Source organism: Phoxinus phoxinus (assembly GCF_949152265.1).
Source record: "Phoxinus phoxinus genome assembly, chromosome: 1".
Classification (NCBI taxonomy): Eukaryota; Metazoa; Chordata; class Actinopteri; order Cypriniformes; family Leuciscidae; genus Phoxinus; species Phoxinus phoxinus.
Window position 1 is genome coordinate 51,617,812 of NC_136876.1, and position 16,105 is coordinate 51,633,916.

The 16,105-nt window shown below is 40.1% G+C and overlaps 1 protein-coding gene across 2 annotated transcripts in view; it reads left to right on the forward strand.

Annotated features, from left to right (window-relative positions):
* The window catches only part of cyth3b (cytohesin 3b), a 68,500-nt gene that overhangs the window by 5,283 nt on the left and 47,112 nt on the right, over positions 1–16,105 (forward strand). Inside the window, exon 1 of one of the 2 annotated variants that reach the window (XM_079622834.1) lies at positions 15,550–15,660. The exons of the other annotated variant lie outside the window; for it this stretch is intronic. Coding sequence (XP_079478960.1) covers positions 15,600–15,660 — 61 coding nt within the window. The 5' untranslated portion in view covers positions 15,550–15,599. Of the gene's footprint in view, positions 1–15,549; positions 15,661–16,105 lie in introns of those variants that run through there. 2 annotated transcript variants of the gene reach the window in all.

Consider the following 16,105-nt stretch of genomic DNA (forward strand, 5'->3'; position numbering starts at 1 on the left):
CCGGGCTCCCTCGTCCCTCTGGCTCCACCTTGGCTCAACGCTCCCTCTGCTCCACCATGGACTGTCTTCCCTCGTGCTCTGCCGGGCTCCCTCGTCCCTCTGGCTCCACCTTGGCTCAACGCTCCCTCTGCTCCACCATGGACTGTATTCCCTCGTGCTCTGCCGGGCTCCCTCGTCCCTCTGGCTCCACCTTGGCTCAACGCTCCCTCTGCTCCACCATGGACTGTCTTCCCTCGTGCTCTGCCGGGCTCCCTCGTCCCTCTGGCTCCACCTTGGCTCAACGCTCCCTCTGCTCCACCATGGACTGTCTTCCCTCGTGCTCTGCCGGGCTCCCTCGTCCCTCTGGCTCCACCTTGGCTCAACGCTCCCTCTGCTCCACCATGGACTGTCTTCCCTTGTGCTCTGCCGGGCTCCCTCGTCCCTCTGGCTCCACCTTGGCTCAACGCTCCCTCTGCTCCACCATGGACTGTCTTCCCTTGTGCTCTGCCGGGCTCCCTCGTCCCTCTGGCTCCACCTTGGTTCAACGCTCCCTCGGCTCCACCATGGACTGTCTTCCCTCGTGCTCTGCCGGGCTCGATTGTCCCACTGGCTTCACCTTGGTCATTGCTCTGGCTTGGCCTCGGACTTCCGATTTAACAGCTTCTCCTCGACCATCCATCCCTCTGGCTCCGCCGGGCTCCCATTCCCACCGTCTCCGCCCTGGTCCGCAAAGCCCACACCTTCACCTCGGTCACGCCCGCCTGCTGCTCCACTGTGGTCCTCCAGGCCTTTGGCATCACCCCAGCTCTTCAATTCTTCTGCTTTGCCTTGGTCTCCACCTCTACCGCCTCCACCTCAGTCACGTCCAGCCTCTTCACCAAGGCTCCACCATGGCTCCTAACTCCATCGGCTCCTCAGGGGACCTTCTTCCGGTCATGACTCTGGGTCATCCTCCTGCTCTTCGCGTCTCTGCTCTGGTTCCTTCTGTCTTCACCATGGCTCCTCCATGTTCATCGTCTCCTTGTTTTCTTCCCTGGCTGCTCCTCATCCTCATCCAGAGCCCCCTCTCTCCCTCCCTCCTTCCGGGTTTTTTTTTTTTTTTTTTGCTGCACAAGGGCATGCTTTCCGGGAAGGGGGAGTTATGAGGAAGTTATGTTCTGTTTCACTGTCTTTTTCTAGTTTTAGTCATAGTTTTCATCATCTGTTTTTCCTGAGTTCTAGTCATTAATCTGTTTTCATGGTTTCTAATTAGTCCACATTGTTCCCTGTTCTGTTGATTACCTACCTCTGTGTTATTAAAGACTTCAGTCTTCCTCAATTGTTGGTCTTGTGCTTATGTTATATTCCATTGGATAGAATTCTCGTTCCTAGTGTCTATTAAAGTTATATTATCGTTTTTTTTCTGCGTCACACATCGTCCTTGGATCTTTATACAAGCAACACCGTGACAATACTATAGGCTAATTTATCTAAAACTATTTTAAACCCTTTTCCAAATTCTTCTAATTCAATAATACATGCAGTTTTCATGGCCTCAAGCTGGCCTCAATTAATCACATGGAATAGCAGTACTTCCAAAAACTGATTTGTCACTGTAGAGGACCATTTTAAAATGACCAAGTGCAGGAAAACCGTGATTAATAAACAGAGCAGTTCGAAGAGCATCCTCACACTCGCCCTAAATTGGTGATCAGATTACGGACTTAAGATACTGTTTTGTATTTATTAAATATACTTTTTAGCCTGAAATTTATGTTGGATAACAAAAAATTAATGGACACGTTGTATGCTAACCACCTATATTAACAATCCTCTTGACACATCTGCCATCTTGCTTGATTATTTCTACTGAGCTTAGTTGCAAAGCATTGTGACCCTGGCTTCTTTGTAAAGGATACATGTGAAGCTGCCTAAGAATTTGGCCAAAACAAGGTATCTATCTTAGAAGACATCATTGCCTATGAGGCCTTAAAATGCAGCCTGGGAGCTCAGGAACAACGCTTAGGTTTCAAGGTGAGATTAATGCACGTTACTAAAACCCTCAGCTTTGGCATCAGCAAATACTGGTGTCTAATGCAGTATTCATTGTTATAAGTGGAGCCTGTGCACGGAAAACCAATTGTATGCCCTCCAAACTAACAAAGTGTTTTCTTCACCAAACTTTTATTGGGACCTCGCTGTTCATTAAACTGGTCCAGAGATTGTAAAAATAGTTGACTCTGACTCTAACATTAGCATACAGGGTTTACAATTTAAGAATGCAAAAATTAGAAACACATTTGCACAAACAATACGGCAGTTTCAGGAATTCAGGTTGGCGCAGGGAAAACTAAAGACTCTTTCACCCCCTTCTTAAAGGAAAGCAGACTGCAGACGAGTCTCTGGAGTGTTGGAGCATGTGGCTGATTGCATTCCTGGGGAAGCGAGCCACTCTTCTGAAGAGCAGTATTTTTCACTGATGGGATGGGATGTGAGCAGTTAGAGGTGAAGGAGAATAGATTATGTAAGAGATCGTGGATCGTTTGGATCAGGAAAAGGTGTATCCAGTGGTCTGGTCTCATTCTCTCCTTCCTCTAGCGTGGCGTTCTTCTCTCCAGTATTGTGTCCTCAGAGAGAGGTTATTGAACAGAGATTTGCTTGAGGAACCAAATGTTCTTTTGTCGTAAACCTTTGAGAGTTATAATTTTATCATTTGATTGTCATGCATGATGCAACAAAAATTCTTCTTTCACAGAATTTCCTCAGTATTTATTTTAATATTGAGATTTATACATAATCGCTGAATAAATAAGCTTTCCATTGATGTATGGTTTGTTAGGATAGGACAATATTTGGCCGAGATACAACTATTGTAAATCTGGAATCTGAGGGAGCAAAACAATCTAAACATTGAGAAAATCTCCTTTAAAGTTGTGCATTTATGTTCACGATTGTGCTGCATTCACTCACAAAAATACATGATTTATATATTTACGGTAGGAAATTTACTAAATATCTTCATGGAACATGATCTTTACTTAATATCATAATGATTTTTGGCATTTAAGAAAAATCTATAATTTTGACTCGAATAGAATGTATTGTTGGCTATTGCCACAGATGTCCATGCGACATGTGACTGGTTTTGTGGTCCAGGGTCCCATATAAGATTAACCTGTGCAAAAGGTATGAATAATACCTCAAAATGGAGACGTGCACTTTTCTAAATAATCAAATGTACTGTTTGTGTATGCCGAAACAGACAAATCTGTTAACACTAAAAGAGGGACTTGGACCATTTCTATGATCAGAAGAATGTCGGAGACACTTGTGGGTGGGCTTATGGCCATAATATACTTCAAGCGAAATTGATTTTTTTTTTTACAAAATCAGGCCAAAACGATGTTCGTTTGGTGTTCATAATATGGTATTCAGTATATCTCTGCAAAGGTATTTCTAACTCCTTTTTACCCCAAGCGAAGAATGAAAATGAACTTCACCATGTGTGTACAGTACTATATATCGCAAAGTATAAGTAATAACCAACTATTAACCAACCAGAATGCATAGATTTTTTTGAAACAACATCACTGACATAATCTTCGGAAAATACACACCTCTAGGTCACTGTAATTCAGTTGCATTCTGTTTGTCTGTATGCAAATTATTCTGGTTAATGATTATTGTTGTCAATAGTTAATTAAACAACATAATCCTTAGTGTGTGTGTGTGTGTGTGTGTGTGTGTGTGTGTGTGTGTGTGTGTGTGTGTGTGTGTGTGTGTGTGTGTGTGTGTGTGTGTTGTGTGTGTGTGTGTGTGGATCATTTCCTTTGCAAATAACTATGTGTCCACGTGCTGCTTTCCTGGATTTATGTGGGATTTTTGTTGGCGATGCACTTTTAAGATTCTGCATCATTCAAAATTCATACTGTTTGACACGCAGGTCCATAGAGATGTGTGTGTGTGTGTGTGTGTGTGGTTAGTCACGTTTGGCCTATATGGGTCACTTTATAGTACAATTGTTGGTTTGATGAAGTACACCAACAGAACAATCCTTCATCAGCAGCTTTACAGACATTTTTTGGGAAAAAAATCATGTTCTTCCACAACTAGTTTATAGGGACCAAGGCTGATAAACACGTCTGAGGACGCAAATACAAGATGCCGCTGATAATCTTCCCCTTCAGTGAACTGAACTCAAGAAGCAGTGAACGGATTGTCTTTCACAAATCAAACTCCAAATGAGTTCAACACATTGACAATTCTTGAGTTAACAGCTCACTGGGAGTCTTGCCCTGGTTGCAACAAACCTCGCAAGCCTTAAAGAAAACCTAATTCTAAACAAATGATCACTAAGGGTTTTCTTCAAAGTCGCCACGAAACGGAAGTTGTGATTGTTTTTTCATGGTGATTTTAAAGGGATGGTTCGGAGATGGTCCCGAATCCAACGGGCTTTTCCCAAATCACCGAAGTGACCTCGACGTCCGGGTTAGCAGTAGCATGATCAGGCATGTGCTATTTAAATAAACTCCTGATGTACTTACAAACTTTCCAATGCCTCGTTTTATGAGTACAGAACCTATTTGTACTACTGTAGAAGTTTGGTGCCATCCCGGGCATTATTAGTGCGGTAATTTACCAGACACAACCTTGGATCCATTAGCGCCTGCACTAAGCCATTCGGCTGATATCTCTAAATAAGCTCCAAGGGACCAAGGAAAAGGTCTCGGGGTCAACCCTAGGTTGAAATTACTCTGAACCATCCCTTTACCTTGTGGATTGCTGTAACTGGCTGCTGTTCTTATACAAGTGAGTCATTTAAAGGTGCTTTTTTTTGTCATTTGATTTCTATTTCTGCCGTATTTGCGTCCGCAGCGAAGTCACCAAAGACACGGAAATGCTAAATATGTTACGATTAGCTTTGTGTATTGGCACATTTTACACAAATTACACATCCAGACAGGCAAAAGTACCTTGACCGTGTCTTGTTAGGAAATGACTGAGTTCAACAACAAGCCCGAACTAGCATCTCTGTGCATAATTGCCCGTGGACGCGTGGCAAACGCAGGTTTGACATCATTTGTAAAGTGAAGCTGGTTAAATGGGTCACAGCTCGTACTCCTGACAGATGCTGTAGTGTGAGTAAGAGGCTGTTTAAGCGTGAGTCAGCAGCGGACGGCTTCACCTGTGTTGTGTCTCCACCAACACCTCATTACTATCAGCGATCTGCGGTGGGTTCAAATCACTAATTGCTAGGTTCGATATGAATAGTTTACTGTTTATTCCAGAGCTAGTTACAAAAACACTTTTTTTTGTATGAGTTTATATGACTTTAAATCCATTAAAGCTGTTGGTCTTTGACTTCGAAGAACGCATTTTTGTGGACGTTTGAAGCAGAAAGTGAAGCAAATTCCAAGGTTTCTTCACAGACTAAAATATTTCCCTTTCTTTCACAACCTCTTCTAAATAGCTAAATGATTTCAGGTGTTTTTATGAAATGAGAATAGGCTCATGAACACAACCCTATAGGTTACTGTGAGAAAACTCATGGTATTAGCCCATTTTTCTAATGCGATTTGATTATATATTGATATTTTCCCACCACAAGCACAAAGTAAGATGGTTATGTTGCATCAGCCCTTCACAAGATCTTTTTTAAAGTCCCCCTGTAGTCAATCATACCCCTTATCCCTTAAAACTCATCTTTGATCACCAAAATTACATATGTAAACGTTTTTTCTTCTTCATGCCTTAAAATATCTTGATTGTAACTCGACACCCTTGCCTCATTTAGTATGCGCGGTTCTATGAATATGCAAATGAGCCCCGTCTCCACTCAGAGATCCACTGGTTGACGATCACACGTTGATCTGATTGGTTACAAGGTAGTGTGTGACGTCAGAAACCAGCGATTTCAAACAGTGTTTAAAATCAGATGTAAAGTTCACTCGAGTACATTTTGGTAGTATTACCTTTGTAATGAATCGTACATTATAATCATATCGTATCACTATGATTTTCCCATAACAGAGTTGAAATATTGAGGTCAAGTGTAACTATTTATTTGTTACTATAGCCTAAACTATTTATGGAGCATTTTATAACCTAATAAATTGTAATGCTGATTATAAAAGTTCCGATAAAAGTAAAACCTTAATCGATTGAATCTTAAGTAAAGTAATGATAAAATTAAATAAAAAAATGTAATGTTAATTAGATGAATACCCACACAACAGCTGTTGTCCCAGAGCTTAACATGTGTCTCAGATTATCTTCATCTAAACACTCGGGCCAGCTCTCCTCCTCCACATCTCCACAGCTGGACTTAAACTAACAACGGCCCCTCCATAGTTTATAATTAAACCCCAAAGTCACAGGAATTCAGTTCGTGAGGACTGAATAAAGCACCAGCGACTGAAGAATGCCTCATGAAGCAGTGAAGATCTGCCAGGACCGGACGCTCGGCTCTCGTCGCCCACGTCTCAGCAATAACAGCGCGACGGAGTGATTTCGTCTCACACAACAGAGCTCAGATTCCCCAGATCCAGATGTGCTGTCTGGACAGACGGGGCCAATATAAACAGGCCTGTTAGGTGTCCAGTTTGTCTCATTCGTGGCTCTCTATCAGACGGCTGGAATCGAAACTCATTTCCTGACTGAGTCACTGAAGGCCTCGGGGATTTCAGAAACGAGCTCTCACTGTCCCATCTTACAGGAGACACTAATTCCCCATGCTAACCCAGCAAGCAATAGCCGTCATTTCACCGGCTAGGTTAGCTATAGAGCCGATATAGTCCGGCTACGAGTAACACACTTCTAGCCAAAATAACCTTGAATTTGATTACATGGATACGCGGATGCGACAACGGATTCTGTATTATGAATTTTTAAGGCCAGACAAGTAATTTGTTGAGGTCAATTTGTTAGGAAAGACTACACGCCTGCGCATATATATATTAAAACGCGCATACCTATAGACTGAACACATAATACGCATGTCTTCGTTCTCACAGATTTGCGTTTTAAACCCTAATGCTCAAAATACTCAATTGGTTTGAGTTGGACAAACTTAAATTAAACTAAATAGTTCAGTCAAATTGACTTTTATGAGTATTTAGTACTTTCTTTTTCTTTCAAGTTCACAGAACTGATATATTTTAAGTAAGCTTAACTGTTTCATTGTTTTGAGTTGTATGAAATTATTTATTTTAATAAGTTTCACTGAAACGCTGGGATATCTATTTCCCAGCATGCTTTGCCGATGGCTCTCGAAAGGGAGAGTAAATGCTAAAGTTAAGTGTAATATAATGTTTTTTTTGTGCCAGACTAATGTTAAGTGGGAGATTTAGTAGTGATAAATGTTTTGTTATGCTAATTTAGAAGAATTTCTGTTAATGTTGGTTTTAGGATAGTTACCATCATGCTGACAGTGGAGCATAGGCTTGATTTGAGAGCAAATAATACCTTTCTCTTATTGGACTCATTCAGCAAGTGCTTCTGTACAACTTACTATTGCTAATATGTTAACAAATTAGTATGTTAGTGGATTTGCTTGTTAAAGCTAACTAAATTTATACTAATAAAAGTGTTCACATTGAGATTACATGAAAGCTTTAAGTTAATTGTATGAATTAGTGTACTCATACATTTTAAATGTTCTTAACTTGAAATGTTTAAGTACAAAATAAAAATCTGCTAGTTCTGCTTACTTAAACTTTGAATTTCAGAACTTAAAAAATTTGAGGCAATTGATTGCCTTAAATGTTTTGAGTTCTGCCAACTTAATCGGGTAGATGATAACGTTTTTCTAAAATGTTCAATTAGCTGGACAATAACTTTATTCTAGAGCTGCTGTAAAGCCAAACAATCTCTGTTACTGTAATCTCCTATTATCACTGTAAAGCTGCTTTGAAACAAACTATATTGGTAAAAGCGCTGTATAAATGAAGATGACTTGACTTGACATGTCGTTTTTACCAATGTAAGCAAAGTCAATGGTGATTACAAGGTGTTTGGTTTTTATTTCTTTACATGTTATGTAATTGATGACTTGCCTAGTCTATTCTTGGGCTATGGCTAGACGTCAGGGCTGTGTTCGGACAGCTATTAGACGTCTTTTAAACGCACAATTGCTTGCTGGGAATGGAGAGCTACACCTTGATTGACAAGGAGATTTTATTTTTGATTGGATTCATTCCATTACTAAGAAGGAGACGAGTGATGAAATCCAGATGATCCTGCCACGCAGAAATGCTATCATCATTCAGAGCCACTCTATTAAACAGATTAAAATTTGAGCCGCAACGAGGTTGGATGGCGTTCACCAGACAGGTAGAGCTGAGGTTCCTCTGACCTTAGTCTCGTTTAGCCAGACGTCTGACTAGCGGCTTAAAGCCTGGTCCCTCACTGCAGGTTATTCTGGCCAAGAAGAGCCTACAACAATAGGCCACAACATTTTAAAACAGTATGGACAGTATTTTGCCACTAATAAAACTGCAGTCTGGTACTTTAAGATGATTTTGATCCCAAAAATCAGAGACGACAAGCTTTTGTATCAGGTTGTTATGTTGAAACACTAAATATAATGGTAGAAGGTGAGAAAATGGTGAAATTACAAGGGGAAATCTACTCGAGTGTCAAGAAGTCGGAGAGTCGAGGTCATAAACACTGACATTAACACATAATAAAGGCTTTACAGATGCAAACAAGGGTAAACAATGTGGTTTTTGTTGGTTTTTTTCTTCAAATAAACTTTGGCTGCATGTTAGAAGCTTATGACATGAACAACAAGTAGAGAATAAGCAGCTGATTTCAGGAATGGAACAAATGAAACTCGACAGAACACTGTAACCTGACACCCTAGCAACCACCTAGCATTACCCTAGCAACTGTAGAGTGTCACGGTCGGGTTCTGCCAAAACTCTCCATACGGAAATGGATTTTTAATGATAACTTGTAAACCTTTTAAAGACAGCCCTACTTGTAAGCTACGCGAGGTTAACGAGGTTCTGCTGAAGCCGTTAGCCTGCAATTCAACTTATTTCTTTAAAATACAAAGTTCAACAGTGGAATTCGTGTTGAAAAACTACATTACCCATGATGCTTTACAGAAAATCCCACCAATTAGAGTGTCAAAACAAGCAAAACGTGCTAAAGATCTCCGCCCACTCCCATGAGTCGATCTTCCTACATTCTCAATATACTTTATTTGAATGCATATTTTACAATAAACTTAAAATATATTGTTTATGCATACTTTTATATTTCTTCTGTTTGATTATGGTGTTGGTAAAGCATGGGGTTGTAGTTCTTCTCCATCACTAAAGCCATTAAGTTCATAGTCTTGTTGTACATTTGTACTTATGACAGATTTTCAAATACCATTTTGCTTCCAATCAAAGTTTGTAATGTTATGATTCGCACTGTAGCTGGTTGGCTTGATTTATGGCTTATAATGCTTTATTGAAGACTATTTTAAAATCCCAATGGGAAAAAATGATTGACTGGTGCTGATAAAAACAACTGTCTTATCATAGTTAGTAGAATTGGGCAAGGAAGTCAGAGTTTAAAGCTTTAAGGACAAAATGGCGGATAGCAACAGCGATTTGATCGATCATTAGTCAATTTTAGCTCTTTGTGTTCGTATGCATCTGAAGATATGTCAGTGGAAAGACCAATGTTAATGTAGTTACATCATTTGTATTTTTTCGAGAAAACTCACACATGCTTGACGCAATGTTAGGGAATATCTTCTTCCACCATTTTCACAGTGAAGCATCTGCTAATCTCATTGCATATACTTGTCCTTTTACAAGTTATGATAGAGGCCATTAGGATGCTGAGAGTCAGTGCTGATGTTTTAATGCAGCTGAGCTTTAACTTTAGTCGCATTATTAACCCAGACGAGAGCGAAACCAGCATGAGAAGTCAGATGCAGGCAAACCACTAATTACATGAGAAACAGCGCAGAGCCTCGGCCAAAAATACTAATCTAATTTGTGAATGGGAGCATGACACAGGATGAGCTAAAAATAGGGGCGTCAGGATATTTTCTCTTCTGCTCAAGGAAAAGGAAGCTTTCTCTTTAAAATCGTTTTTGGAAATGGACTCGAGATACCAGCGTGACATGGTCTATGAATACGGCATTGTTAGGGTGCGAGGTTTCTTCAGCTGTGAGGTTTTATTGAGTTACGTGGGTGAATTACCGTAAAACTTCAAATAATAGCCGAGTCCCAAATAGACGCCTGTCTCTTTTACACGCCTGGTGTGGCTACAGTTTTGGATAAATAAAGGCCGGTCTCAAATAGAGGCCGGGTCTTTTTTTAGTTTCGGGTTGTATTTAATCTTCTAAAACCCGTCAGATCGTCTGTTTAAGCCAGTTCTATGGTGTAGATTGGGCACGCAAGAGAGCCCTGCGCATTTGGGCGGGAGCTGTTAGCGCAAGCAAGGCAGGAGGTATCGCACACCGGACCAGATGCGCCGCGCCGCGTCTATGTATCGCACACCGGACGAGAAGCGCCGCGCCGCGTCTATGACAACTTTATCAAACACCGGACGAGATGCGCGCGCCGCGTCTATGACAACTCAAGTTGATCACACACCGGACGAGAAGCACCGCGCCGCGTCTGTGACAACTCGAGTTATCACACACCGGACGAGAAGCACCGCGCCGCGTCTGTGACAACTCGCGTTATCGCACACCGGACGAGAAGCACGCGCGTGCGGCGTTTATGACAACTCGAGTTATCGGACGGGCACTTTGTCAGTTTATGGCCAGCAATACTGTTATGTTTAAGGACATTATGGAATTAAGATCATGTCTATGTTATGATTGTACTGTACAATTAAATACAATCGTTGCTTAGTCTACACTACAGTCTGAATTCACTTTACCTCAGAGCGTCCGTTAACTGAATTGAGAATATCATCTGAAAATCCGATAGCAGCAGCAATTTTCATTCAACCAGCTGATTTCTGTAAATGAATGTAAAGCTAAATGTATATTGCAGCGCAGGGTGAAGTCTCAACACTACATTAAAGGCCTGTCTCATATAGACGCCTGTCTCCAATACAAGACGGTGCAGTTCGGTGATTTGGGAAAATAAAAGCCCGGGCTATTATTTGAAGTTTTACGGTAAATCAACTTTGTGCCTTTGTTTTTGGTTTCATTCTTAAATATGCAAAGCAGCTCTATGGTGGATTGTTGTTGTTTCTTGTGGTGTATTACTGTAAAAAAAAAAGAAACATTTAAAGGAATATTAATACTGCACCATTTATCGGTCACCATATCGGTATCGGCCGATATATGTTAATTTTTAATGCTATCGTTATCGGTCTGATAAGAAAATTTGCCTGATATCTTAAAGCCGATAAATAATGTATTATTTCCTTCAGCTGAGACTCTTCAGATGCGACTGTTCAACATGATGGGTTTGAATTGCTTGAAATATGATTGGAATCACTTCAAAAAAGGAAAATACAGAATGATGAGTAAGTCTGTCATATCGGATACATAAAATTATAATGTGAACGTGTTTGGGACATAGATTTTTTACTGGGGAGATTTTTGTTCATTTTGGATTTAGATTTATCAGCCAATATATCGGTTATCAGCTTTCAAAATATAAAGAATTATCGGTTAGCGGTATCGCCCAATATATCGGTTATCGACTTTCAAAATATAAAGAATTATCGGCTAGCGGTATCGGCCAATATATCGGTTATCGGCTTTCTAAATATAAAGAATTATCGGCTAGCGGTATCGCCCAATATATCGGTTATCGGCTTTCAAAATATAAAGAATTATCGGTTAGCAGTATCGCCCAATATATCGGTTACCGGCTTTCAAAATATAAAGAATTATCGGTTAGCGGTATCGGCCAATATATCGGTTATCGGCTTTCAAAATATAAAGAATTATCGGTTAGCGGTATCGCCCAATATATCGGTTATCGACTTTCAAAATATAAAGAATTATCGGCTAGCGGTATCGGCCAATATATCGGTTATCGGCTTTCTAAATATAAAGAATTATCGGCTAGCGGTATCGCCCAATATATCGGTTATCGGCTTTCAAAATATAAAGAATTATCGGTTAGCAGTATCGCCCAATATATCGGTTACCGGCTTTCAAAATATAAAGAATTATCGGTTAGCGGTATCGGCCAATATATCGGTTACCGGCTTTCAAAATAAAAAGAATTATCGGTTAGCGGTATCGCCCAATTTATCGGTTATCGACTTTAAAAACATAAAGAATTATCGGTTAGCGGTATCGGCCAATATATCGGTTATCGACTTTAAAAATATAAAGAATTATCGGTTAGCGGTATTGGCCAATATATCGGTTATCGGCTTTCAAAATATAAAGAATTATCGGTTAGCGGTATTGGCCAATATATCGGTTATCGGCTTTCAAAATATAAAGAATTATCGGTTAGCGGTATCGCCCAATATATCGGTTATCAGCTTTCAAAATATAAAGAATTATCGGTTAGTGGTATCGGCCAATATTATCGGTTATCGGCTTTCAAAATATAAAGAATTATCGGTATCGGCCAAAATGTTCATATTGGTGCATCCCTAATTAATAATAGATATGCAGATTGTAAAGTCAAATAAGTTGCAGGATAGTAGTTAGTTATGTTTACTAAGTCAAGCATCGCTGTCACAATTGCATATAGTTTTTAACAAACTCTTCAGCCGTTGCACACTCTTTGTGCATGTATAATATCCCATGCTATGCGCCTTGTTATTGAAGGAACTAACATTTTAGTCTAATATTTTGCTTTTTTTTCAAGTGGCAGACTCAAACTAATCAATAGACATGCACTGAATTAAGATTAATAAGAAAACTTTTTTTTAAAGTTTAGTTTAGAATTAAACTTGCAGAAATGTTAACATATCAGAGTAATTTGTATTTCGTGAAGGCAGCTGTCACATAAATCACACATCTATATCCTCCATCTTAAAGTGAATCTGAAACGTTTCCTCCAGAACAGAAGTCAGAACACAATAACATGTTTTCTTTGTGTAGGATGCCTTTCCCAGACTAATGATCTGTGCAGACTCACATATGGCAACAACAGAGGCTTGAGTATCTTCAGCAGAATGAACAAAACCCCAGAACTTTTTTGCAGATTTAGTGGATAAGGCTTTTGGGCTCGTGAACGGTTTGATCCCAAAATAATGGCTCGTGAGAAAGCAACATTATCATTTTGATCAAGTCAATAACCTGGTAAATGAGACTTGAGGGGACCGTTTTCAGCTACAAACTAAATGCGTTTTAGCCGTTCATTTACACACCAAAGCGTCTTTGTGAAGCGACATCGCCATCTACTGGCCTGGCAATGAATCCGTGTTGCTATGACAACGTTCTCTGTACGTGGAAAACGCAAATGAGACACTTTTCTGATTTTAGTTCATCATTGTTGTGTAAACGTACCCTGAAGTCTAGTAAATTCTCGCTGCAGAATTGGAAACAAGCTCAATATGTCATTGTTTTTGTGGCCATAAATAAAGATTGTGAGTCATCATTGAAACAGCTCAAGCTAAACAGACTCAGCCACTCCCAGCTGACTGGAAACAAGCTCACCGTGTCAGGTTATAATGATGATATCCATAACAAACAGTGTCACTTTGAGCGGATAAGGCAATGAGGCCACATTGTCAAAATTAAAACGTTATAGTGTAGTCATTGGAGCGGTGTTGTGGCTGGTGTTCGGTAAGATGGTTTTGCTATGTTGCTAATGCAGTGATCCAAATACCAATTAAGGCGAGACACGGCAGGCAAAAACATAGTTTTTTTCACTGGTCAATTTTGGGTCAATAACATGTCTTCTTTCAGATTTGTGGTGAAAAAAAGTCTGAAATACACATTTAGGTCTTTATTTTACTAACTTTGTCTATTTGCGTCTGTAGATTTCTCCTAAATTCAACAAAAGTTGGCGTTATAAATCATCCCGCTGCTCCGCGATCTCTGTCTGCACCGTCATCACACACACCGCTGGAAAGCTCTCTCTCTCATGTACAATGCTGTCAATCCAAATATGGTCATTTCATTTTTATCAGCAACCAATCGTGAAAGAAAAAGTGCTGAATGCGCAATCTCATTGGCTGAGGATAAATCTTTAAAGCCCGTTTTCTCAAAATGACTGAAAGTCTGAAATCTCCACTTCAGTCACACCGATATACACCAAACCTTCCAGTCTTGTGCCTAGTTATATTATGAAGACATTTACAGAGGGATTTGTAAATATATTATTCCTAGCCTGATTTATATAACAGTTTATTCCAGAAAACATGGCGAAAATCTTTTTTTTAAGGCTATTGACATATTCTGGTTCACAGGATAACAAAAGTAGATATCCATAAATCTCTCTGTAATTTTTACCCATCTAATATGTGAACACAATGAAAACATAATTTTGAACCTGGCTTTATCTAATACTCAGCTAACGTTTTTTTTTTATATGCAAATTAGCGCATATTTACTTAGATATTGCCTAATTCGCATATTTAAACATGAAATTACAGAAAACTTGTAATACATTTTTTTTCTCATCTTAATGCAGGTAATCAACTGGGAAAGTTTCATGGTGATATCTGCCAGTTAAAAATGTTACCCTATTCTCCTGTAGTGTCTCGCCTTAAGCTTGTCGCTACATCAATGTTTGTAAATTGATCAAAACCTTACAGGTTTCATAATCCTCAATTTAACCACATAACAGATTAACAACGCCAACCTACAACTACTCTAAGGGTTTTCAACTAAAAATGTAAGTATTTTTATGCGTCTTGGCCGTGGGTTTACACGATAACGGCGTTTTGGGCGCCTGAAAACACAAACTTTTGAAAACGGGTTTCAAAGTGCACGTTTTTGAAAACGATAAACAAAATCGTGAATCTCTGAAGACAATGACGTCATGCACATGCGTATATAACGTGTTCAGTCTATAGTGTTTCATCGCCATCTACTGGCCTGGAGGCAGAATACAGCGTTTTTAGCCATTTTCGTGGATCCGTGTGATCGGGGATCGTGTTGACAATGAGTCAATCAGTCTGAATGCGGAAAACTTCTCCGTTTTAAGCGTACGTTGTCGTGTAAACGTACCCTAGGTATATCCAACTTTACTCACATACAATCTACTGGTTCACAAATAACATCAAATGGATGATTTCTGAATTCGGGCTGATCCATAAGATGAAACTGGCAGCAGTTGACAAGCGAGTCAAGTGAACAATAAACACATTGTTCAAACGAGCCAAGACCCGGGATCTTTGATTGATCTGGTGGTCGTGTCACATCAGAACAAATTACTTTTCGCTGTCTCCATTCACTGTCTAATACAACATTCACACAAACTCAACTCCACACCTCACAATGAAACTTGAGCTCGCTGAATATATGGTGAGTTTCACCACCACACCAAACACAGTCCTGAACGCTCATGATTCACTAGAGACTGATGGCACTTCACGGCGGAAGTGGTTAAACTGGTTTTACCTGAACAGTTGGTTGGTGTGAGTAAGTATGCAAAGTATGTGCACACCGTGAGAGCAGTGTGTGTGTGTGTGTGTGTGTGTGTGTGTGTGTGTAGAGTCTATCCGACTCTCAGTTTTCTTGGGTAAATCATTCTTCAATGCCTCGTGGAAAGTCTACCATGCCACATAAAGATCAACACATATGGGCCGAGAGTGATGGTACGTACTGCATATACTGTGAAAATGCCTTGCTGTAGTTATCGTGAGACTGGACTCCATGGACACATGACTCTTTCAGTGTGTAAATGTGTGGTGCAACTGGGTTACACCATGATAAGGGAGCCCAGTGTGTGTTTGTGTGGTTAGTTACGTGACCTAAGTTGTCTAATCGGCACGGCAGACGGGCAGAGATATCCTCTCCATTGTCCCGAGGTATTCCTGGACAATATCAGGATGTCTATCCAAGACTTTTCTTCAGTAGATCCCAGTGTCTCCGCAACGCCCCGCAGCGCCTCTGATCTCAACATGTGCTTTTTAGCGTGTCGATCAGAAATGACCGTTTTACCTTTTGTCAATGAAATTACTATATTTTAGTTTTATAATGTTTTTTTATTTTATATGTTGTATTGTTAGGGGATTTTATGGTACTAAATTATATTTGCGC